Here is a 26,852-nt window from a genome sequence, read left to right as displayed (position 1 = left end):
ATAAGCTCTGCCACCTTCTAACAAAACATCAGTGTGTTTGTATTTACAATTACACACACAATTAGTTTTTCTCTTGCTTTACTTTAACTGTGCATTTTTATTACTCAGTAAACCACATTGTCACAACATTGTTTTTGAAAAATTTGCATGCCGTTTTCCTTTCAGCTGACTGCAGTAAAAGTGTGTAGGGTAATAAAAAGTCAAATCAATTTGGACTTTATATAAATTGCATAAAACTATGCAGTATAGTCACAATTGTCTAATATATTGTTCAATTCAGTCAATATTTGGACAGTAAGTTGACCAATATCCTTGCATATTATAAATGTATTTACACAATTAACACTATTAATCAGAAAGGAAAGGTATCCCAATTGTTTGTTATACCTAAAGGATATATAAAAAGGGACTTGGTGAATAGCATTGAATGTAAAGATTTACTCATACAGGATAAGGTATACTCACTTTAAAATTTGAATCCTACATAAATCATGACATTAGCTGCTCTTTCTAAACAATTTAACTTAAATAATGATATGAAACTCTCTGCAAACAACGTAGTTTGATATTTCTACATAATAGGCTCATGCTACACTGTGCCTTGCCGCTAGACTACATGTCAAGTGGTGGCAAGGTGTAAAGCAGCTTTTCCGTTTTCCTATGTATTTTGCATAAAGCTGAGGCAGCGCTGTTTCTGAAAAATGGTTCCATCCTGGGACATTATACCCAGAGTCAACCACTTTCATTAGCTTTTATCAGGCATAGCTTGGCTCCACATTTTACCAACAGATATTGTCGTGCTATATATCCAGCTTGAGAAATCACAGCAGTTTCAAAACCGGTTATATGTCCTCCTGTTAGCACAGTTTCACTCGTCTCGTGGACGTGTGATGCTCCTTGCTCATTTTCACTTTTTCTAACAGTGTTTTGTTTTTTCCTTCAGTTAGGTAACCCTACTGCTGAAACACAATGGGGGAATTGTGCAGTTAGTTGTGCCCAGCTGACCTAAATGCACAAGAGAAACAATTATCCTAAGTTACTCATCCAAGTATCATTGTTAAGTTTGTTCGTGACTATTATTGGCATTGTTTTATAACTCAGACCTAATCAAACATTATTGTTCTAACAATTAAGAGTGGTGTTTAAACAGTGAAAAAAAACTTTCACGCCCTAGATATTTCTTAATATATTTACTGTACATTCCTTGACCTGTCAAAATAAGGAGCTACGCCTTTGAAAATGTTTCTCAAGCTGATTTCTGAGTTGCCATTTAACTAGACTCTTAAATTAACCAGCAGATTGATAAAGATACTATGATGAGGTCTGAATAAAACACACACACACAAACGTTTTTTGAGCTGTGATGTAACTAAGGAAGGCCTATAGTGACAATTGTGTTATATCAATCTCTTGTCATTGGGGAGAGTCATTGCAAGAATATGAACATTAGAATAGCCAAGTCAAACCACGTTTTTCCAACAGTACCCCCATCTGCCCCAGGCTGACCTTGCAGAACTATTTACACATTCTCCTGCATCAAGATAAAGATTGAATTATGTGATGAAATAACAGGTGTGGATAAGGACAATTTCCTCTAAAATGACACAGAGACACCTTGTATTATAAAAAGACCTAAGCAAAGAAAAACATACTGCTAATATACAGGCCCCACTATAAATGTATTAAAATGGTGTGGCTTTTGGTATGTAGTAACAAAATGAACACCTATTATATGTTTTGCACAGCATTATCATCAGCATCACCCAAAAAAACTGAAGATGGAAAGAAAAGTTCCAATAACCTTTAAAATCTACAAGAAGAGACACTGAAGCTGTTTTTGGAGTGGGAGACCCAACACATTACCAAGATACATTCCCACCCCTCTATAATAATTTGATCATCATTACAAAGAAATTAAGCAGTTTTAATTACAAAAATAAAAATCTTGTTTGTGTAAGGCATAATTCACAACTATATTGTTGTAGGCCAGTCTGTGCCAGGTTTGCATTCCAAGGAAAATGGATAGCCAGGGCACAATAAATTACTCCCACTCTGAATAAAGTCTTGTAACATGGATCAAATTACTTTTTCACTCTGAAGCATACAAAGGCAATACAGTCAGTACAACTGGAACCGGACATCCCTCATTTGGTCTAAGGCTTTGCTGGAAAACTCTAGTAACAACAAATGCAGAGCAGTGCATACACCAAGAGCCTCTCAGTGTCACAGATGGTAATCTCTGGCTGCAGCGCCACATTTAAGGCTACATCTGTGAACCTCAGCTTACACAACAGCTAAACATGCAGACAGGAGCCAAAACTCTGGCTGGGCCCAGTCAGAGAAGCACTAAACTGCACATAATATAATGTTTGCATATCATTACGAAGGGCGTGTCCTGCAAAATACCCAAACACACACACACACACACCAACACGACTAGAGTGTTCAAGAGGTTTTCCCTCTGGTTCACGGCTTACCTCTAGGGCCTCCAGGGACACAAATCCTGTGATGGAGAAGCCATCGATGATGTCCTCCTCAGCAGAAGTAGATTCCTTTCGCTTTCTTCGCGGGGGTCGAGGGCGGGATGAGGAGGGGTCCCTATCACCCTCCCGCTCTGAATCAGAGGAGAAGCGAAATACAGAGCCCTTAACATGATGGTTCCTTATGCCATTTGATCTCCTTCCCCGATCCCTCTCTGACCTTGACTTCCTCTTCTTGCGGAGGCCACTAGATCGAGGGACATCCATGTCCTTCATAGGAAACATCCAGAAAACACTCCACTTTCAGAGAACCACTCTTCAAGAGCCAAACACTGGCACTGCTCAACCACCACTTGTGTGAAAAAAAACCCTAAAGGAAAATCTCCACAATATCCAAGCGAATTTTATAAATGTATTAGATCCAGGATAACCAAGTAATATCCAATAGATGAAGCCTATTAAACGGAAACACAAGACTACATCAAGTCAGTGAAGCAAATTAGGTTCCAAGCAAAGATCCCCAAAGGCAGTCCAACCAATCCTACAACAGAGGTGTAAAACGATGTATTAAACACGTTATCACCAAGTCGTCAATTCCACCAAAGAAAGAGCTTTTCAAGTCAAAGCAAATGTCTGGTCAGAAAGCACGTCCCACCATGGTGAGCTGAGCATGTGATGCCACATCTTTCTTCTCTAGGAACTCGCTCTCTTACCCAAGGTCGGCAAACTCTCCCCCCTGCAAGATAAAGAGAGAGATAGAGAGAGACATAAAGAGAGAGAAAGAGAAAATGTATTTGCAACATGTTCACTCAGCAACTTCAACTGTGCATTTAGTCAATGAGTCGTTTCCAAAAAGGTGCTGTATACTAGGCAGAAGGGTCTTATCATTCTATGTAATGCACACAGAAATTGCACTGTTAACTTGAACTGCCAGGTCATAAAGCCCAGAGATTAGATGGCTGTGTGTTGTGTTTCTCATTCCAAAATGACAAAAAAAAAAAAGACAACAATGTTTATTGAGAATTAGAATGTGTAAAGTCTTCATTATCAAATGGTAAGCTCAGTAATTTCAAAGACATCTAAACTCTGTAAACTGTAAGAGTGGCGATTTTAAAGCTCTTGCTGAATAATAAAATCTGACTTGATGACACCCATCAATAATCATTCACTTCATTTAAAATGAATAAACTAATCATGAAAGCCCTTCTCAATTCACCATTAATTCCTTTCAAATTATCACACTGCCTTAACAACTCACATAATCCACACCTTAGAAACAATGATAATACCCATTTTCATAATTAAATTAATCAAAATAATTTAACTGAACAGGATGATGTCCTTGAAGTTTTAAGGTTAAGAAATTTGGACAAATATCAGTGCCCTGTGACAATACCCTCCTGCACTTGACTATAGAGCTTAGCGGGTCATACCTTTACAGTCTGCCACTGAAGGCATGTGGCTGGTTTATGATACAACGATGCAACATTCAACAGCTTGCTGTCTTATTTTGGCTGCTTCTCAGGGCATAGCTACAGACTGGGCCTAAAGCCACTAAAAGCCACTCTGGCATTGTAGTGTATAACACATATGGCTTAGCTATGTGTCCAGAATATCAATCCACATCCATTACATCACAGACATGGTATTCTGTGTGGAAGACAACTAAGCCAACAAACTGCAGGCTTTCTCTTAATAACCGTACCTACAAATAGTGATGGGCATTTCCACCACAGAGGAAAAACACCTTTTTTTAAATAAATCATACAAACCAAAATCAATATGTCACAAACACCATTTTAAACTTTACATTGTCTCCTTGGACACAGATTGTCATGTAATCTAGCTCTGTAATCTGAATTGTGAAGCCTACATGAAATGTTCAAAATGCTCTGCTACACAGTTCAAAGTGACATGTTTTAAACATGTACAGTTATACCCTTTGCAAATAAATAAATAAATAAATAAATAAATGCTTATGATCAAATGGATATACAACAAAGGGAATCTAAAAAGCAAGCCTGCCAACATTTAAATGTGCAGCAATCACTCACAAATATCCATTCCCTGCAGATGCTCTGCTCTGCCTAACAACCCAAAAGGCAAAACCACCTCTACTACAACGATCCTAAACGGGTTTTTTCAGCACCTATGCCTTTAACCTGATGCCCCGTGCCAGCACTCATCTAATGACACAGAGACACTGCACGAATAGCTCCCAGAACATCGCTTTTTAGAACAAAACTGTGCTCTAGCACTCGCCCTGGCTTTTCTAGCTCAGTAAAAGACTCTTTCTCTTGTCTTCGCTCACAGTCCCTTTTTGTCTGCCTGTGCTGTCAGTAGAGATCTCAGGCTCTGTAATCCAGTCCAGCCCACAACAGCAGCGGCGGACTGGCACTGCCTCCTGCTCCGACTCTCCAAGCTTCATTTTCCACTATAAGACACACAACAAAAGCGAGCCTTTCTGTTTTTCTTTTCTTTTCTTTTCTTTTTGGGTCCAAGACACGTCATGCAAAACCAAGAAATGCAAACCCTTGCGAGTGGGGAAGGACCATCCGGACAAGTTGCAGGCCTTCGATCACTAAAAAGAACAGATAAAGCACAAGAAGGTTTGGAGCTGACAAAATAAATCCCGCAAAGGGAAACCATAGGGTATCTCCTCCTCCTCTCCCCACATCCGAGCTTCAGGATCCCGGAGAAGGGGGACCGGGGCGCAGTGATACGGCGATGCCGCAGTGCCGCTTTGCAGGCTACACCGCTTCCTCCTCGGTGCAAGTAGTGCAGCCTCCTGACATTTCGCACGCGGAGAGTTAACAACAGACTGTGAAAGTAGGAGCATGTCTGCACCTGAAGCCACATCAAGCATAATGCACGCGTACTTTAGGTCTCCGATACAAATCCAATCCCCCCTTTTATCTGTGTCCTATGTTCAATGGAATAAAAGTAATTTACCAAGTGGCAGTTTGTGTATTAGCTTTACTTTAATGAAGACGGTAATTCCGAATAAAACATTTTAACACTGTGCTGGTTTATGAACGTTACCGTACCAGACAACCTATTCAGAGACGCGTGAAACTATACATTTATTAGTGTTTTTACTTTTTACACTAAATCGAGTGCTAATAACACCCAAGAAAACATCTGGACAAGCTATGTTACTGCGCTAAACTGGTGAATTATTTATATTATTTATTTATTTTAGGGGGGTAACGTAAAAGTCGACGGTGTATTGAAAAGCATTCATTTAGCGATAAACGCATTCCCTCGACGCTTCGAGTCATTATGACAGCCTGGATTTATCCCGGTTACATTAGATTTGACTGACTGGGAAAAAAAAAACACCTAATTTGCTTGTATGCTAGCAGAGGTGTAAACGTCATCATTTAGCTCATTAAAACGACTTTCCCCGTTTTTCTCCAGGGACACCCAGAGTCAACAAACAATAAATGAGACGTCTGACCTTAGAATATTGCAATGAAAACTACAAAACTCTTCAGCAACATAATTCTTCGAAACGTTTCAACTCTACCTTGGAAAGCTGCTTCTCTGGCAATCAGACGGTTACTGGCACCTGTGGGTCATGAGGTCACCCTCTTTGCAGCAGTGCAGGAAATAGACTATATCAAGTAGCAGGTAAATAAACCTGCTGTTCTTGCAGGACGCAGATGCTTCACATCTGAGCCATCATAGTAACTATACAGTAAGGGATCTGCTAATTCACTACCGATACACCATTTCTTGTACTGAAAGTGCAGTACCACCAGAGGAAAACAGGATTATGTAAGAGTGCAAGTTGTTCAAAAATCCATACAATGCACCAGGAATAAACTCACACCTTGCTGTGACATTAAGGACATTCATTAACTCCTTTCTAACATCAGAGAGAAATTCAAATATTTCTACCATGTCAGTCACATATTTTTTGCTACACAAGACAACGAATTAAATGTGCATTTAGTAATTAATTGGTGTCTCACTTCCAGTTATGACCTCGAATCAATTAAATAAACCGTTTAAATCCCGTTTTCGGCGTGGGTCAGACAGAAAATTCTCCTTGTGACTTTTTGAACATTAGGATGAGTATTTTTTCCCTATTCCTTCATGTTTTATGAGCAAACAAAAGCAATCAGAAATAATTGTCTCGATCAATACTTGCTGTCCTAATTTAGATAGCTGCACATAATAAATAGTTTGGGCTTTGTCAAAAGTACTGAGTCAGTGTTTAGCAGATGTTACTCCAGCATCACACCAACATATATTGATTTTCGGGTCCATTAATGCCCATGGGATGACCATTAATAACAGTGTGAACTCAGCAGTGTTTGCATGGTAGTGATGATATTTATAATCAATTAGTGGTTGAGCATCACATTAATGTAACGCCATAGCCTGATAATGCTGACCAAATTTAATGAAGTGAAGAATGAAGTCTTACACTGTGAACAGCAGTCAGTGATTGCTTCAACGTGGCAATGAACTGGTCCTCTGCAAACAGGGAACCATGGGTGGGCTGTGTATTTTTAGCCCAGTTTAATGATGCAGAGGCTGAGTCGTGTGGCTCAGAGCTTACTAAAGTGCCTCAATTCCCAGTGCCCATTGGAACAGGGACCCCACTGGCATGTAAGAATAATACCAGGGGACACAAATGCACTTGACCCTGCCCCATCTTCTTGAAGGAGTGTCTTTGTGACAAAGTGGCATGGCAGAAGACAGCAAGGCAGCTAATTCAGCTCTCCCAGCTTCCATTCATTAAATAGGGAGGACAAATGTACTATACCACCCTCCCCTCTGTCTTGCCATAATCAGCTTGAATCACACTTTAGCCCTAACTTTCCCAGCTTTCACACCTTCATTCACAGTCACATAGAATTCTGGAACTGGGGGTTTCTGTGAAAATAAGTGAGTGGTATTTTTGGCAACAGGGGAAATATGTGATTTCTAACAGATTTTTTGGAAACACCAGTTAAGCAAGTATGAACACAAGTGAACAAAACAAGTCTTAAGAATACAGTCAAAGCTAATCCCTCCCGAATGTAAATTTCTAACCTATAAAAAAATCATTTGAGTAAAGGCCATTTACTAGGCTTTCAACAAAGAAAACCAAAATTGTGGTGGACACAAAGTAATCAAAGAACACTTACAGTACCTAAAACACACTGATGAGCCATCAATCCCACCAGTATTTTAGAACGATTTAAGATCAGATTTTTACTGTACAGGTATCCCATGTAAGCCGGACAGGAACTGCCCTTCGGAGAGTTCAATCCCAGGCCAACCACTTTTCCACTTGTATTACCTTGGAAAGAAATAAAATACCTGTCTCCTGTTACAGTGCTTATGTATCTTTAATTGCCAAGTCAGTGTAATGCGTCATACCTTCTTTTCTTCTTCACAGTTTACCTTAGAAAGCATCTATCTTATCTATTATCTTAACCACTTATCCCATGCAGAGTTGCGGGGGTCTGGAGCCTATCCCAGCTGTCACTGGGCAAAAGGCAAAGGTCTCCAGTCTGGCAGTGGGAACACCCCACCACTGCGTTGCTCACTCAGAGACCAGATGCTGGTAATTAGAGAATCCGATTCACATAGCAGAAACATACATTTTCCCATATTATCCCACACATGCTTATAAAAATCTTTATACATTATTTATTATTATTATTAGTGTTTCTCTTCATTATTATCATCATCAATCTGTGTGCTCATCGGAATGAGCTCATTTTCTTCCCCCTACAAGCCTGCCTACAAGCCCTATAATAGACCCTATTACTTACACTAAGTGCAGAACAATAGCCTTAGATGCCCCCTCTGCATCTGTGCACTCAGACAGAGCACTATCAAGCATTCCCACTTTGTTCTTTCCTGTTATATTCTCTTGGTAATTATCATCTGTTGACACTATTTATCAAAGGTATATTGGGGATGGCTCTAACACGCATGTGGGAGGTTTAGTATTCATAATTAATGACTTGTCCCTGAGGGCCTAAAAAGCAGTTAATGCCCCTAAAGTGCAAGTTAATACATAAAAGGTGCATGGCATATTCACAGCTAAATTGTGGCTCATGCACCCCTGTTCAAAAGCTGACCTGAATTATGAATAGTGTCAACGTGTCTCCACTCTCAGATTAAAGGAATATACAGTGATGCAGAATATTCTGAGAATACATTTTACTGGAGAGATGAAGCTCTCAATAAAGCAGAATTGTCAATTAGAAATAGTTGGGGCCCTTCAGGTTTTTGCACACTTGGTGTTTTTAATGGATAAAATTACCATCATTTTTCAAATGTGTTTAAAAAATATCTGTTTGGGATTTTGTTTTACAAATTCAAATGTTCTTCTTTATTTCAGTAAACAGTATTTCGTCATTTTTACAATGAGAACGGTTCGGTGTTTTACACAAAAAAACCCAAAAAATCTAAAACACAAAATGCTAAATATTTTTTATCTTAGTCTGTAGCACATTAAACATCATACGGCATCTCAGATTTTCCACTGTAGACGGCCTGAAAATAGTGTGAGAATCAATTAAATAAACTACCAATTTAAATTAACTACTGTAAGTATGTTCTCCATTTTGAAGAGGAACAAGTACTGGAACTACATTTATCTGGAATAATATATCTATTTACATGTGCAATAATATAGAAGCAACATTTGAAATGGACCACCATTTAGCTGCTTCAGTTTCAGAGTGCTGTTATAATTCATGCTGGCCCACTGTGGCTCTCGTGGGTTCTTGGACACTTGAACACTGCAGTGAAAAAGGCCCATTGAAGAAGTGAATAAATAAACATCTCTTAGACTGCTCTCACAAGGTCTTTTGAATCTTAGAATGAACAGTGTCACCAGATAGAGTTTGAAAGAATATTTCAGTATTCTTCTGTTCAGCAGCCAACTTCAGTTCAGTTTTAAACACATGCCATGGTTTGATATTCGTTGCTCTGAAGGTCTCTCTATGAACTCCCCCTCACTTCAAATGCCAAGGATGACCTTTCTCTGCACGATTCAGGTATAAGCGGAGATCATTTACTCATGTATTCTTTATTTCAGTTGATGCCTTGGTGCATTTAAGCAGTTTTTCTTTTTTTTTCCTTCGCTGCTCAGACAAGTACTGTAATTTTCCGTATCTGTCATCTGTGCAAATGCACCAAAATCACTTCCAAATATAACCCCATGAAAAATATATAAAAAGGAGATGGAAACAGAAAAAAAACACAAAGCTGACATGTTGCTAAGTTTACCTTGAGTGACGTGGCACCAAAATAAACGCTGCTGACAGCTTCCTTGAATGACAAGGAAGAATACTGAAAATGATAGCTGGCCTACTAAAACAACATATCTTAAAACTAACAACGCGTACGCACTGCAAACAGAACACGGCAATATCTTGATTTGAACAGCACATCCACAGCTCAATTACAGAAACATTCAGGTCTAACTAATTCATCAGACGACCAGTTCAACATCAAGTTTAACCACTTGAGATAAAAGAGAATGATTTCAGCCTTTTTTTTAACTCATGTTAAGTATGTACAAGGCGTAACAGAAGCAAGTGGTTTCAATTCATGCATAAAAAAGTCATGGAGGGTCTTCAGAGGGACTGTGAGGTCAGGGGATGTGTTACAGTATTTCTGCTGGTACAATGTCAAATTCATGAATAATGAAGGTTTCAAACTTAAGCTAAAGTCTGCTTCTGGTACAACCTAGTGTGTAAATTATTTGTTACACAGGGATCACTTACCTTGCCTAAATATGAAAAGCATGGTCATTTCTCCCATTAATATCACTAATAGTGCAAATATAATAATTACCTACTTTCTGAATGCCATCGCAGTTAGGAATTGTGTTGCGCTATCAACCCCATTACTCTTTGGGCATGTGCGCCAAAAGCTGCAAACAACATCTGCTAAACCTTTCCAACCTCTTCTCTGATTCCACTTTTAAGATTGCATGACACAGACAGCCTCCCATAATATATTGTGTCCTTTTTTTAACCTTGGAATCCCTTTCTTCCCTCCTCCACACACAGATGCAGACTTTGGAAAGCAGACTAATTGTATCATTTTTAAACTTTAGAATGGCAAGCAGGTTATTTTATGGTGCAAGGCACTGGTGGTTAAGCTTGAGAGAGGGAATGGGGGTTCTGGAGAGTGAGTAGGGAGGGGGTCTCTCTATAACAGCAAGCAGGGATATTTTCCAATTACTTGCCTCCTTCTCCCTCCCATCTAACAGGACAGGGAAAGCAAAGTCAAGCTGGTTTATTAGTATTGGGGGCTTGTCCCCTCCCTTCCCATTTAGACCTCCCCCTCTCTCCTCCCTGGAGCAACTGTGAAATAAACACAAGATCACCCTAATAGAATTTGTAAGCCTTCAAATAAAGCAGATTGTAGAAGACAAAATGAGACAAAATTGACAGTAAAAGGTGTTTTTTTTTTTTCCTTTTCCCTTTAGGTAGTGGTTCCTGTGGGGAGCAAAGGAGTGGAGGTGATGCAGAGGCAGCAAAAGGCAAGTAGGAGGGAGGTGAATTTATTATGACTCCATTTGATTGTCATTTCTCTCCTACTGCAACGAGTTGCCAGCTTGCATTATTGGAGATGAGTCGTTTTACAGTCATTAATTTACTGGCCCAAATACTGGAGCAGTCCATTATGGAGGAAGCCAGTGTCATCAGAAAGCAACCTCTGGGGTGACTGCCTTTTACAACATGTTTTTCATTGCGTGGCCATAAACACACAATGTAATATAAATACAGAAACTGTTACACGTGATTACACACACACACACACACACACACACACGCTTGTGGCCAACATATACAGTATGCAACAAATGTGGTCTCTCGAATAACAGAGACAAACAAGGAGTCCCCACAGATAAAACTTGTAATGCTCATGTTTTCTGTTTCCATAATGGACAGGCATTGTTCTAAAGGATTTGGACAGATTATGAGGATCAGAAGGATGATCTCTTTGCAGTATACTCTTCTTTTGGGGATTTTATTTGGTGCCAGAATGATAGAGGACATAATCAAAAGGGCTCTGAATGTAAAAAACAAAAAAATAAAACAATATGAAACTATGCTAATTATGATAGTAGGCACAATTGACCAATCAGTATCCATCACCATATATTCACACACCCTTAATTCTGAATCTTAAAATAAGCATTTGCTGTTAAAAAGATCTTTGCTTTTTACTTTTATAAAAAAAGCATAGAGTAATCCAGGCTAAAATGATGTTTCTTAATTGTCTTAAAATGATAAATAGTTTATATAGATATATAGTTTAAATTTGTGCAATTTCAAGAGTTCCCTTAGGTGTCAAACCTGAAAGATAATGCAGAGATTATTAACATATAACTGCACATAGATCAAGAGAACACTTTTTTCAGAAAATGCACAATGATAACACTTTTTTTCTAATACCATTGTAAGCTGGGTAACATGTTCCACTGTATAACAGTGACACCCATAGCTCCTGCAGCTGCCTGCCAACAGAAAATATGTAAAAAGAAATGGACAACCAGAATATTTGAGAGTTGACACTTGTTTAGTTCCATAAAACTTTGATTACACTACATGCCATTCCTCCTCCTCCCGCTACATTTTTTGGGATTTCAACCTCCTCCTTACGCCAGCCGCTAAAGAATATCTGTTGAGAGAGACCTGGACTGTTGAACATGACAGTTTAGATCCATTACTCTTGAGGTACACTTTTTTCTGGAGAAAAATGAGATATATTTACCACCTCAGCTCCTTCTGATGCTGTAGTTTGCTAATGGCCGTCATGCAAGGGAGCAGAATTTGTGGTTGCCTGCAGAGCAAATCTAAACAAAATTTTAATATGTCATTTAATGACCTTTATTGAACACTAATTACATTCAGAGTGTGTGGTATGGACGTCTGATGAGACTTGCCTGCAGGACCATCTTCTTAAGATACAGAATAATTAATCACCCAAAAAAAAAAAAAAAAAGAAAATACTGTAAAGTTAACCCAACAGTTTAGAATTGTTAAGGTCTAAAGCAAACTGTAATTTTACTGTTATCATCCATCAAGGCAGCATGCAGCTGTTTATTCTGAGGGCGAGGCACCTTATTGTATAAGGGAGTCAAGTTTCTTTGACCTTGCTGTCTGTCTGTGTAAACTGCTACACGGTTCACAGGTTTTGTTTCTGCTGGCTGGGTGGACATTGCAACCCTTCAAGACCCTTCCCGCACTGAGCCAAGTGTGGAATTCTCAAATTAGATAAAAAATTACCTTCGTAACCGTAGCTTTCTCTGTTCAAGTGAACCACACCAGATGAAACAATGACTGACAATACAGCCGTCTTCAGCTCAAGTGTGCAGACTTTTTTTTTTACTTTATAGCAAGTAGTACACTAGAAAAAATGGCTTTGGCCGGAAAACTAGGCTTCCCAAAGACATTTGCTCAAACAAAACATGATTACACAGCCAGTAGACATTGAATGTCTGTTAAAACTAATGGGAAGGGGAGCTTTAATTTTACAAACGTTGTTTTTAAAAAATTTATTGTTAACACTTGTACTGTATGTGTAAGAGAACAACATCTCAAGGGCATAAATGCTTATCCGCCAACATCTGTTTACATGCAGAATGCGGCAAGATCAAATTCATGCAGTACATGAATATAAATTATTTAGAACCCAGCTTTAGGTGAATCTTTAATCAGGAGAAGAAACCTTTCTACCTATTATAAAACTACAAATTAATTATTAGTTTCCCCAAGATATGTTTCCTGAGATGTTTTTCTGAGATTGCAGAAGCCATTGGCTAAAGTCTAATTTGAATGTGACACAAAGGCATAGTGCAGCTTCTGTCTATAATAGACCTTGACAAAAGCAAAAACCATTGATCATTTGTCTCTCCTTTATCTGACATTGTCTGCCATCACATTTGTTCCAGGCTGATAAACTCAGCTAAGGAGGACAATGTTTCAAGACATTAACAGAAAAACAGGGCAATTACATACAGTTGTAAGTTGTAATTTTACAGAAACAATTTCCTTATTACCAGATACAGACATAGTGAAATTGCGATATAAATAAAACTAAATGATGTTATTCTGCAAGCATACATTAATTGCAGGTGTTTTCAAGGAAACTGACATATAGTAGAGATGCACAATTCAATTTAGCCAGAAAAGACAAACACTTGGTGTATTATGGTGTCAGTTTTTTTCCTACAATACGGTGAAAATATCTCCAGATTCTAAGTAGGGTAGAGTTCCACATGGAATGTGTACTAAAATAATTTTTATTAGTGGTTTTAATGAATTCCATTAACATGTACCACAAGGTCTGGTTTTATGAGTTTGAAGAGGGTAAATTTGAATATTATGTTACTAAGGCAAACTAACGTCTATTAAGCAATTTCCACTGCTTAAACACATGCTTGGCGTTGCCATGGCAATCTGCCTCAGATGTTATGTAAAGTGTACAATACATGTCTTTTTGCTTTTTACGGCTGAGGTTGCAGTGAATGATCACATGGAGCTTGTAATTACATGCAGGCATGTCACAGGCCCGGTGGTAATGGAACACTGATGGACCATATGGCATAATGAACACATCGAGTGGAGCGAGAGCATTTACTGAGCAACCACTATATCTTGACACTTACATTAGAACACTATTGGACAGGAGTGCTGGAAACAGCCCTGCGCTCTGAATGGCAGCCTACAAAACAAATTGATAGACTGCTTGTGACAGATGGATGGCAAAATGGTCCAATCTGACAAATAGACTAGATGTATTGCAGGTTGCCTTTTGCCTGCCAGACTTCAGGTCTTTAAGTAATGCAAAGCTGCTCTGATGAGGATGAATACCCCTGTGTAACATTATCAATAAGCCATTAATCATTTACTATAGCTCTTTTTAACTTTTCAAGGGATGTTGTTGTGGATTATTAGATTCCATCATATCTCTTAGAGCCTACAGTTCCAAATCCACCTCTCTTGCCTTTGTGACCTGACTGAATAAAATCCAAGGAAAACATGAAACACCCTGCAGTGAGAAGTTGTTTCGTATCCATCTGCTATCCTGTAACACCATGTAAAAGTCATTTGAACTGTCTGAAATCTCACTGGGTATCCCCACCCATATGTAGAAAAGGGTGGGTGGCTCATTTGAGCACTTAATAGTGGATCTCAGGAGGTGTGTTCAAGAAAGCTTCTAAGTTAACTAAACTAAACGGGGTCTAAACCTGCACACGATGGGGGAGCTGCTGTGCAGCTGGCTAACATTAAGTTGGGGTTCAGTGTCTTGCTCAAGGACACTTCAACATGTAAGAGTAGGAGCCAGGGATCAAACCAATAGACATGGGGTTGATGGAAAACTCCTCACAGTTGCCCCAATTAGTCACACAAATAAAAATGTTCCTCATCACATTTATCAGAGCAACTGTAAATCTATATGCCACGATCCTTTTAATTGTTATTGTCAAAAAGACCCCCACCCCTCAACTAAGTTGTACGGACTGCAGCACAGCTGTAATGACTTGGACAGGTCTAATTTCAAAGTCAAGATGTCAAGACAGTGGATAATTTTAGCATTTCATTCTACATCTATGTCATTTAAAACCAACATATTTACTCTTAGAAAAAGGCAAAAAATGTAAGCAATAAATTCTGTTTACTAAGTTAAGCATTGTGCTTGATTGCTCCACTAAGCCTGTGTACCAAGGGAAAGAATTTTACACTGCACACATTATGAAAAACATTGGCAAGAGATATTTTTGTGGAGCAGCAAAAACCAGATTGAGTTCCTCATTACATAGTAAAGGTGGTTTTCACACAGAATGTGTGTGTAGCCTATTCTCCACAATTCTGCCATGACAAATTGCTGTTGGAAAATAAATCTGTTACATGTTTTAAAAGTGCTATAGTTAAGGTTTGGAAAAGCTTAGGGGACTTTTGTCCATAAGGGAACTATCACTGTTATGCTGTAAAATAAAAACACCGACTTGTAGCAGGAATAGAAATAATTTGTGCTTTCTAGTGATGTTGGGGCAACCCATACATCCACCCTGCCCTAATCCCTCTGTGGTCTGTGACTCTATAACAATGTCACCTAGGAGGAAATTTGAAGTTCACATTTTACTTTGTGCAACCCGATTTTTGAACTGGACCGAAATTGGCTAAACATTTCATTATTGTGTGGTTTGGACTGAATGAATGTCTATAAGCACTGAGTGTTAGCTGTGAGGGTATGTGGTGGCGTTCCCATCTGGAAAAATGTAGGGATCATACTGATCACAGGTTGTGTATCAAAAAGAGTTTAACTTTGTTCAAAGTGAATGTGGATGCAAATACGCTCAAAAGTTTTGTTTCAGGTTAGACAACTGTGTAGGACTATCATTATGACCCAAAAGAACTCAAAAAGCCCAAGTGAAAATATAAGGTAAAATGAGTCACCGACACAATTATATTGAAGTAGCTTTAAAAATTTTAAATATCTCTGATTTTTATATACTGTATGTTATAAAACAAATTACAACACAAAACCAAACCAGTAACACACTTTATTTATTTAGTCCTTTCAGCTTTATCCCATGAGTTCAGGGTCGCCACAGCGGATCATTGTCCGCATGTTAATTGGGCACAGTTTTTACGGCGGATGCCCTTCCTGACGCAACCCTCCCCCATTTCTACCGGGCTTGGACCAGCACTGCACAGATTGGGATGGGAATGGGGTCTTAGGTGTTCAGTGTCTTGCCCAGAGACACTTCGAGATATAGCCGAGACCGGGGATCGAACCACTGACCCTGTGGCCTTTCTTTAACACAGATATAAATTCCTATCATATGTTTTTTCTATCTGAATAAGTCCTATGTTTATCTAGATGTACCGTACAAACTTTATGCGTCCACTTACCTCAGCACAAAGCTAAAGACCATGCCACTTCAGGGTTGGGTTGGGGGCTGTTGAGATAGAGTATGTATATTTATTTGTATGAGTATGAGTATACATATTTGGATAAAAACAAAATTAAGCAGGGAGTGAAGGAGAGTAGGGGGTCTGAGGAAATTAGCAATAGAGAGGTTGGGGATGGAAGGAAGAAAATGATCAACAAGGGAAAAGATCAGTGTTGAATTAAGATCATAAAATGATTAGAGTGTGATTACTGAGACATCAAGCATCACTATTAACAGAGCCCTGACAAGGCAAGGCGATTGCCTGAGTAATCAAAAGATCTACAGCTTTAATGTATAAGCTTAAGAAACCACTGATCAGTGGGATAAAAGTAAAGTGGCAGCTGGTAGGCAAGAGTAATGAACTATTTTCCCGTGCTGTCTCATCAAGTGCTCACTTTAGTTTCCAAATCATTTCACATAGGTAAAATATAGCTTCAGACTCTCTATATGTGCACATACTGTACATTTTTCTCTCCCTTTGTGTCCACACTGACAAATAAGCAGAGGTGAGATTTTCTATTTCTTTTCAATTCTCAGCCCATCCTCTGCAAGAAGACAAGATGTCAGTCATGTTTTATTCAGTTTCATCCATGTCCTCGAGCAGAGCGGGAGCCTGCGTGGACAGAAACACAAGAAAAACAGCTTCATTTTCCTCAAGAAAGAGAAAGAGAGGGAAAAAAAAGAACAAGATGAAATGTCGGTAGTTTTGGCTGGTATGCTGTGCTCATTCTTTTAGTCCTTGAGCAATGATGCACTGGCATTGTTTATAGAAGGCACTCGTATAGACCTGTGGGTGATGAATTGCATTGTCAGTCATGATGAAATAAGAAATGAAATCTTTCTCTGAAAAAACATTTGGCACAAAGGCATTAATCCTGTGCTGAAATGTCTTGATGCTGATTATAAACAGTACATCGAAACACTGAGGATTATAACAGAAGAGTACAAACAAAGACAAATGACAGGGCTTTATCTCAAAGTCAGCCTGTAAAAGCATGGGTAATGCTGTTGGGCTTTAGTTTTTGCACCCGTGTGCATGTTGGGGGTATGTGTGTGTGCTTATGTGCATACTGTAGCACATGTGTCAGAGTAAGGTTTCAAGGAGAATGAGAGAATTGCAAGCTATCATAACCAAGCGACTGTCAAATTATCCCTTCATTGCAATTACACTGCCACGTATTTCACCGCCTGTCTGTTAAGCAACAGCCCACTGTCTCCTGTCAAACCTTTGCCCACCCCCCCTTGTGAATGACAGACAGCGCTACAGATATAGTTCAATGAGCCAGTTGTGTGTATGCGCACACATGCAGTGTGCATATCAACTACACAGTACTGCTAATGTAATGAGCTATGTAAGAGAAAGATAGGTGGGAGGAGTGAAAAAGGGGGAAACGAAGCAGCAGGAAGGAGGTTTCTCAGCTCAACAAGGCTTGTGCATTGTGTTGGACGATGATGCATCACTGGAAAAGAAGAAGAGCATTTTTAAAGCTATGAAAACCCGGGCTTTATGTAGAAATTGAAGGGTTAAAATAATAATGTCATTCTAACAATGAAACACTGATGGTCAAAATGAGTCTCACAAACACCTTAGATTTTATTTAAGCAGCAATTTAAAAAAAGGCCCATCAACCTGTACTTGGCATCGCTGCCAAGTTAACCATGTGGCAAATACTCTGTTGTCCTCTATTGCTGAGCTCATGCTCCGATTCATGTCAACAACCTGCTGGGAGCTAAATGAAGAGGTGACTGTTGCCCTTGTCCATTCTGCGTAGTGACCTGCTTTGATAGGGTGAAGTTGGCAGAGCTTTTTAGCTGCTATCAAAGGAAAAAAATGAAGACGACTTTGAACCTGGACACTGCAACTGCAGCAAGAATGAAAGATGAACTACAGATAAGTGTCACTGATCGAAAAAGAGTTGGGCAAAGGATAAAATAGCAACACAGCAGATACACATACACACCAATAACAACTCATTACTTTGTTTTATTAAGATGTTCGATCTAACTTCCTGCAGAGCAGCAAACAAAACAGAAGTGCCTGTAAGAGCACTCTAACAGAAGAGAAGTGCAATGAAGAACTGCTCCATTTAGGGAGCTTTAAAACCTTTTCAATTGCTCTGATATACTTGATATTTTAATAGTTTGATGCAAAACATCAATTGATTTTTTTCTACACTGAAAAAGCATCTAAGTGAACTTAGGCAATTTATATAAGCAATGTGATATATAATACAGTAAAAAGTGATTAGAGAGTTGAAGTGTAAAAAAAACACATGCTTCTATGTGTAAAACACATTTCCTAACATACATATTGCATTTGCAAAGACGTGTGACAGTGTAAAAAAGGTGATATGGAGCAAAATGCTCCCACCAGGATGCTCACAATGACAAGTGTAATACCTTTTATGTTTAGCATCTGTCATGCTCACCCCTCAGTTTAGGCATGCTAACATGCATGACTTATCCCTTAACAAAAACAACAGCTGAGGTTGTTGAGGTTTCTGATTACAAACCAAATGAAAGGATGAAAACCGTGTAACCTGTTCATTAGAAAATTTTAAGAGTATGACAGTGATTTGAATGAGTTTTAAGACATTTTACCAAAGAAAGGTCAACTTTATGAGGGAGCTATACAAAACATGAACAAAGTCATTAAGTCATACATCACCCTCATGACTATGCATTACTGTGAAAAACTTCATGGGAATATAAGCAATAGTTGTTAGATATAGTTGTTGAGATGTTCCAATCAAATAGAAATAGTGGACTAACCAACAGACTGACATTGAAAACACTGCATATACTGCACATCAGTATCCATAGTGATTCATGCCCTCTTCTTTTACACGTACCACACACTTATAGAAGTAAGAAACAGCAAACTGTGTCATTGGAAAAGACAAGAAAAGAAAAAGGAGGACATCTGCAGAAATCCCTTTCAGCCCAGAGTCAATTCTCGTCCATGTTGAGCTACTACAAATCATTGTAGTACACATGTTGCTAATCAGTCTGAAAAATCTCTTGCCATCTTTCACATCTTTTTAGCTTAAATGCAGGAAAATGCCAGGACATCATTAAAGTATCAAATAAACTCAGAGTGCATCAGCGTTTCATCTACAGAATGTTTATCACAATTAACTGTTTGATAAGCAATCATCCTTCCCTTAAGTGGAATCTATACACATCTCACGCAAACATGTCAATCTGTTATTTCCAGACTGATGCGTCTGTAAGCGCCTGTACATCTGCGTGGATCAGTAGAGCTGCAGCACATGAATAACTTTGCATACATTTAAAGTGACAAGATACTAATCCTGTGTTGCTGGGTCTGCATCCATATCTCTGTGCTTTTTTCCCACCAGTTTTACTGTTTGCCTTTGCTTGACAAAAAGATACTTCAAGGAAAGAAACAAAAAAACAACTCCTTTGGGATGATTCCCAAAATACAATGGAATTTGCATGATGATACTGGATAATATCAGTGTTTTTGCAAAGCACAAAATGCTGCAAAGCAACATCTTAATCTTGTTGGGAACCAATCAGACTTTCTCTGTGCTGTAATGTTTTTCTTTTGGTTGCCTGTGGAACTTTCTTTCTAGGCTCCTCTCCCAAGACAAGCATACAGTATAAAAAGGAACAGACACACATGCACAGGCGCATGCACACACACGGCACACACACACTTTTTTTAGATTTTCTGCTGTTATATGGTTATATTTAAAGTACAGTGTTCTTGGTGAATATGTTATTGTTATTTGATGTGTTTTGCAAAGAAGACAATAAGATAAAGGTTTCCTGCAGAGATTCTCAGTACGGTGCATTTTTACTGGACTGTATAAATTTAAGTTTAAATGGGATACATAGAGATATTTGTAACTGTAGAAGTAAAGATGTATTTCTATCCAGACATGAGGAATATCCAAACACAGTCATTCAAACTCTGCTGTGACTGTTAGAGTGGTTAACACGAGAACGTATATCTAATCTGCATAAATCCCTTGTCTACTGCTAGAGCTGCATTTTAGAAAGAAGATGAAATACTTGAGAAGTTTGTGCTCATAACATTAGTGCAACTCTGTGAGTAACACTGTTTTCAATTTTTGGCTGAGTCAAAATTTTGACAGTTGCTTTATGAAACTGTGTGAAGGATGTGAATTGCCTCCGTCAACTTGAAAGTTCCAAAAAATTTATACCAGACTTGCCTTTTGTAAAGTTCACAGGGTACATTATAGATTTTGAGGTTAGGTGGCAGTAAGTAATATAATAAGTAATAATAAGTATTAAAAGTAATTTAATATTTTGGGAGAAATTTGTTTAGCTTTCTTTTTAAAAACTAAATGAGACAAATTGACATTATGACTGAATGGTAAATACAAAGCTACAACCAGTAGCCTGGCATAAAAAACTAGTTTGATACTGTGATGATAGGAGACAGTTTATCTGCAAAGTTGCAGCTGTTTGCCTACATTTTCTAGGTCTGACAGACGGAAACATTTTTTGGAATTAATCACTTCATTAAGCTTCAACCTGATAAAGGCAAAACAATGAAGGGAAACAAGCAATTTAAAAATTTTAAAAATCTTACAGTACTACTGAAACAAGTAATATGAAACTTCTAGGACCAGAAGAGCCTCTTTCAAGACGTTTGGTTAGTTTGCAAGTTTGCAAGTCTGGAGCCGGTTTGCCTGTCTGTGGCAGCACTGACTAACTCTGACTAACTGTGTGAGCTCCTCATATGTGGTTATATTTTATTGAAACTGATAATGACATGCAAGAATGAATTTTCATGATAATGTACATCTGTTGGCTTAGCTCTTGCCCCAGTGGCTCGTATTGTTGCCGTGGCAATGTGCATTCAGTACTGGGGATATATTATTTGAAGCAGCACTGAACAAAGGGTTATTTATTTGGCTATTGAGTTCAAATATCCACATTTTCCAGAATCAATGACCACACCTTTAAACAAAGCATCTTATCTACATATTTAAAAAAGTGCTTTATACACTTAAAACAAAGATTAGTAATGACATGCTGAATGAGTCTGTCTTGATTGCCAAGCAAAATCTTAACTCCCTATTCAATAAATGGCTTTTGTAGTGTAGTATGTATTTAATAGGTGAAAGCATCTGTACTGCTTTGGCTAAACAGGACCAGTCTGGAGAGCAATTGTTCCAATGAGGCCAGCCAATTCACACAGAGGTAATGAAGCTAAAAACTGATCCAATTCCACTAATAGCTTTGACTGACCCTGGGCATAATGTGCTGTTGCTTGTTTAATGGCATATTCCAAACCTTGGACTGGGATTTGATTTTCAGATCAGGTCCTGAGTGAATCATTAGGGATGATAGGACACACAGAGGAGGAGGAGGCTGTAAAAGCCAAGAGGCCTGAGGCAGACAGCTATCAGTCTTCTATCGCAGACTCATGCATACTAAATATCTGCAAAGCTCTAGGTGAGGGATCTGAAGCATATGGCTCTGACAGCATCACCATGTTATTATTAGGCTGTTACTGTTGTGCAAGATGATCCCCATCAAAATGCTACTAACTGATGATCACAATGGAAAAATATGGTGCAGTGAGGGTGTGGACAAAACGGAAGTGGACAGGATGCAAAGTATGCAAAACACTGTAGATACAGAATTCATATATGTGGATGTTGAAGACGTTGGGGTCTTGTGAATCTTGTGAAATGAAAAGCTACTGACAGTGTAAAATATTACGGACTTTGTTTAGCCACTTCAGGTTACAAAAGGACGACAGCAAAATGAAGTTTTCTTTGTTGTTTAATGATGCTATAGGAACACAGCTCCCTGAGATCAGAATGTGGATGGGGAATATTATTGATTTGTTGTTTCTTATGGGAACAATTCATGAATTATTGATAAGATCTTATGCCTTGTGGTTGTTTGCATCTCGGTTGTCATTAATTGAGTCATTTGTGCTTTTATTCTGCTAGACAGATGATTTGTCAATGTTTTTTTTTTGTTTTTTTTTTTTTCTGTAGCATCTGGCCAATTCATTTTAATTTCATTACCTTTATAAAGACACAGAACATTTTGGGATCCTATTATAGAGCTTTAATTTACCTGGAAGAAAAGAACAAAAAGGCAAGGGAGAAATAACCCAAGGCAGAGAAGATGAAAATAAATCACCAGCACATCGCCCTAGGCTCAGACCAAAATCATGCCTTGCTTAAACGCACAAAGATGAATAGTTTGCTTTTGCTCACATAGCTCCCATGAGGGCAAAAGCAATGAACTATTTGCAGAAGAATCTCTCACCACATTCCCAGGTTACTCCTGGAGCATCAACACAGCGCCTCACTCCTAATTTATTCAGATTTCAGGCAACGTTCACACCATCTCTGGGGGGAGATGATGGGGCCTGTGTACCCACCTGCCAGCCTGCCTCCCCAGAAACACATTAAAGAGCTCAGAGTTTAAGTCTTCTTGCAGGAGATCACTCAGAGCTCCCTGTCGATGCCTGTGAAGCTTCACAGAGATCCCGGTGCCGCCAGGCTTTCCCCATACGACAGTGAGCTGACAGCACATCGAGTAGCTGAGTGAATATTAGAGACTGAGACAGAGGGAAATGGAAACATACTGCTGTCATTGTAAATAACTTGTATTAGCTGGTTAAAGGAGAAAGCAAAGAGCCCATTTGCCTTCTTCAACTTGGATCTTCAAGTTTAAAGTCAAGTGCCTTCCGTGCTGTTTCGAACATGCAGTGACAATGAATCCACAATGCCTTCTGCTATATTTTATCCATTGTGTTCGGAATTTAGCCAAAGGGTGTCAGTGTCACAGTTGTCACACATCTGAGTAAGAGCTACACTCTGCCTGCCAGATTGATAGACAGCTGGGTTCTGAGTGATTACAAAGGACAGCATGAAGAGGGTGAATGATGGCGTTTGTAACAATGAAAAGTGTTTAACTGATTTAACTCCACAAGATAACATCTATTAACAGATCTGTCTCACTATACAATGAAGGACACGTCAAAACAAATCCAAACAAAGGAGAATACTTAAGTGCTGTTGTTGTTATCTATGAAGGTTTAGTGTAATGAGAGAGATTATACTTTCACAAAACCAAAATAACAAAAACTTTCAATTTATCCATCCAGGAATGGCATCAACTGGAAACTTCATATGTATACTCTTTCTTTAATTAAGAACTTAACTGAAATAAACTGTAGGTTTGGATATGCAGTGAATTCTCTAAACCCAGTGAACCACACACCAACAATCACAGAGTCAACTATCATAATGTAGAGACCGAACACACAAAGTGTGACTCATGCATCATACTGATTTTTGCACCGACAACAATTCCACTTCTCCACTAACCAGAATGAAAACCCATTGTTCATTGTTGCAGCTATACAGTGCCGTGCTCTTACATTTCATTTTTAAACAATATATAATGACCATTAGTGTATGAAAGCAAAACACTGTTTATGAACTATAAATGCCACAGTTTAAACTCAGCCTAATAGCTTTGCAGATAATTTGCAATAAAAGGTTTAAAGCACTTTGGATTAAATTACAATTGGGAGAAGCTGCTTTCACAGCAGAAACAACAACAGTCTGCATCACCTGCATATTACGATATTTCAAGGCTTGTAATGCACTGAACTTTCACCATCACAGTTGCTGTCTGGTGACCAGATAACCCAGAAATTTAAGTGTTTAATACACTAACAAGAACACATGTCAAGGGATTTTAAACCTCCCCTAGAGTGCTACTTAAAAAAAGTCTCATCAATGTCATCTGCTTCTTTTGCTAATAAGTGTTCAGTCTTTGCCTAAGGAGCTTTCTCTCTCCCTCAGAAATAGAGGATATGAGTCAATCAGGTCCTTGTCAAGCATTGCCAGCATGTTTAGAAATGATGTCTTGCATGTTGTTTGTCTGCCTTCAAGTCAGGCTCAGAATTGATGTTGTTTTAATGCTAGTGTGATATACCTGTTGCGGGTCCTTGTGTACTGTCAAGTTAATGAAAGATCTGAATGATTTGTTATTGTATTATGATTGTATTATTGATTGCATACTGATTTGGGGCTTTTGCTGATGAGGCATAGGAGTCATGAAGGGCTGTCCTATTTCATAGTTAGACATTTTAATCACTATCCCTTGCAAGTCTGGTTTGAGGGGAAACAGAAATATGAAGTGGGATCGAGCTATAGTCTTGCTTCAAGTGCAGCCTCATTAGTAAGACTCTAGATTTTAATCTCGTTTTCCCCAAATCACAGTGGTAAATTCTGTTTACTTAGCATCTACAGTGCTTACTTAAAGTGGCTCTCACAAGCTCACAAACTGCTTGTTTATTGGTGTTTAAACAATGAGCTCTTTTTCCTTCTAAGTAAAGTAAATTGCATTAGACTTTAAATGAACTCATGTATGTAACCATGTTATTTCTAACATCCTGTCTTGCGAAGCCTTCAACCATATCTATATAAGAAATGGGAGGCAGTTTTCTTTTACTGCCAAATTGCAGTGGGAGTTCACACATTCTCATGCTGAAATATTCAAAACATGATTATTTCAATCAGAAGCCCAATTTTCTACTCTATGCCGACACAAGTTCAATATGGCTTTTATCCCACATATCTCAAAATACAACCATATTTAATGCTTAACTTGTGTAAGAGGCAAGGAAGGTCTTCTCTGGACTCAGAGGAAGTATTTTTTTTTAAACAAAAATGTGGTCTTTGAAAATTATAGCTTATAGTTTCAAAATAAGCAATAACAGTATGTGTGTCTGGGACAATGTGGATGTGAATTATACCACCTTTCACTATGCTGAGCTTTCACTGTCAGTCAACTGTATTTGCTCTGGCCATTGTGTTAAAAGCAACAAGCAGAGGTATGAGATAAAAAGGCTGCTCCTCTTTTCTTCCCTTACCCTATTCGCGTGCCTCATCTTCCTCCTTCTTTCCCATTGAACCCCCCCCCCCCCCCCCCCCCCCTTTCCATCCTTTCAGGCCTCTTCTTTCAAACATGACTGGGAGAAAGGAAAACACAATAGGTGTGCTGTCATGTGACAGATGCCCTTGTTGTGCCTTTAACTCATACTGTGAACAAGCCCTCAGTCAACACCCTCATAAAACATGAAAGGCTTGACATATGTCCAGAATTCTTCAACAAAGTTACAGGCGAATAGTTGAAGCTTTAAGCAGACAAGGATGCATGCAGGTACAACCTCATGTAGACTCCACACACACACGGCTTTTCTCTCAGGCTAGAAGGCATACATTTGACGTACTTAGTACCCTGGGAGCTCACATTAGGAGATTGGCAGATTGCAGGCATGGATTGAATAGATTACAGTATGTTCTACTGCTTTATATGAATTGAGACAGAAAGCACAGTTCTACTTGCGTAGCCTCTCTGTCTCAAGGAGAATTGATGACCTGCTAGAGAATTAATTGCATGACTTTTTTCTTCTTTGTGCTACAGTATGTATTGCATGTCAACAGGGATCAATGCGGAATTTAGTGTGACAATACTACTATGAACCGCTGATTGTGTTTGTCTGATAACTACTTGCCAGCTCAATGGCAGGCTGGTTCAATTATTGCATTTACTGCTATTGATGGCTCTGTGGCTTGCTAAGCAGCTAATGTACAAATCATTCACTACATCAGCAGGAGCTATACTAAATTTAACAAAGTTGACAGAAGGTTAAATCGAGTTTTGCTCTTGGGCCCTTAAGATATGTGAAGTATGTTGGCAGATGAGGTTGGTAAACTGGAATAATCCTGAATTGTCCTTCTGTCACTACACTGTCACTTCCCCTTTTAAATTATTCACTTTTTTGCCCTCCATCTGCCACATATTGCTGTGTAAACTCTCCCTGACCTTTTGCAATCCCCCGCGCATTCATTCACGAAATGCATTATTTATACTACCGCTGCCACATTGAAGTTATTGTTTACATTAGGCTGTAAAATCATGCAGCGTGTCATAGAACTGAAGCTAAAGGTTTGTGCATTGTCCAAGTTCTGCAATAATAGCATACGGAGGATAAGAAAACAAATGTTGTGTGAATATCACTCAGATACAACAACAGCACATTTACACAACCCCCTGCTTTGATACATAGAAGCATGACAAGCCCAACATTCACTAAATGAATAGGATTTATACACATCTCTGCGAAAACAACAGCTGTTTCTTTCAAATGTTTCATGCTCGTCTGTAAGCAGTAAGCAATCTTTAAATACTAAAAGGCGTCACAAATAACTAGCGATCTGCTTCGGTTTAGTGGAGAGAGATGTTCGCTTGTGTTTCATGAAAAATTTCACATAGCATCATTTATGGAGCTTATGTTTGATAGGCACAATCCTGCAAGATAATGGTGTAGCCAATGTAATTTAATTTAAATCCCACCCCCCCAAAAAAATAAAAACTCATTTCTAATTAATCAATACTGA

The 26,852-nt window shown here is 38.7% G+C and overlaps 1 protein-coding gene across 16 annotated transcripts in view; it reads right to left on the bottom strand.

Moving 5' to 3' along the window:
* auts2a (activator of transcription and developmental regulator AUTS2 a) overlaps positions 1-5,222 on the bottom strand; it is a 284,876-nt gene extending 279,654 nt beyond the window's left edge. For 4 of the 16 annotated variants that reach the window (XM_067494290.1, XM_067494285.1, XM_067494284.1 and 1 more), the window contains exons 1-2: positions 5,013-5,219; positions 2,478-3,216 (exon numbers count right to left, since the gene is read on the bottom strand). In XM_067494290.1, the coding sequence (XP_067350391.1) occupies positions 2,478-2,765 (288 nt within the window). In that variant the 5' untranslated portion in view covers positions 2,766-3,216; positions 5,013-5,219. Of the gene's footprint in view, positions 1-2,477; positions 3,217-3,913 lie in introns of all 16 variants that reach the window. The other 12 variants (XM_067494279.1, XM_067494289.1, XM_067494295.1 and 9 more) reach the window with 7 other exon arrangements.
* Between the last annotated feature and the right edge of the window lie 21,630 nt (positions 5,223-26,852).

This window comes from Channa argus, chromosome 24, assembly GCF_033026475.1.
Source record: "Channa argus isolate prfri chromosome 24, Channa argus male v1.0, whole genome shotgun sequence".
Classification (NCBI taxonomy): Eukaryota; Metazoa; Chordata; class Actinopteri; order Anabantiformes; family Channidae; genus Channa; species Channa argus.
Note: the sequence above shows the minus strand (reverse complement) of the source record. Positions and strands in the feature narration are given on the sequence as shown.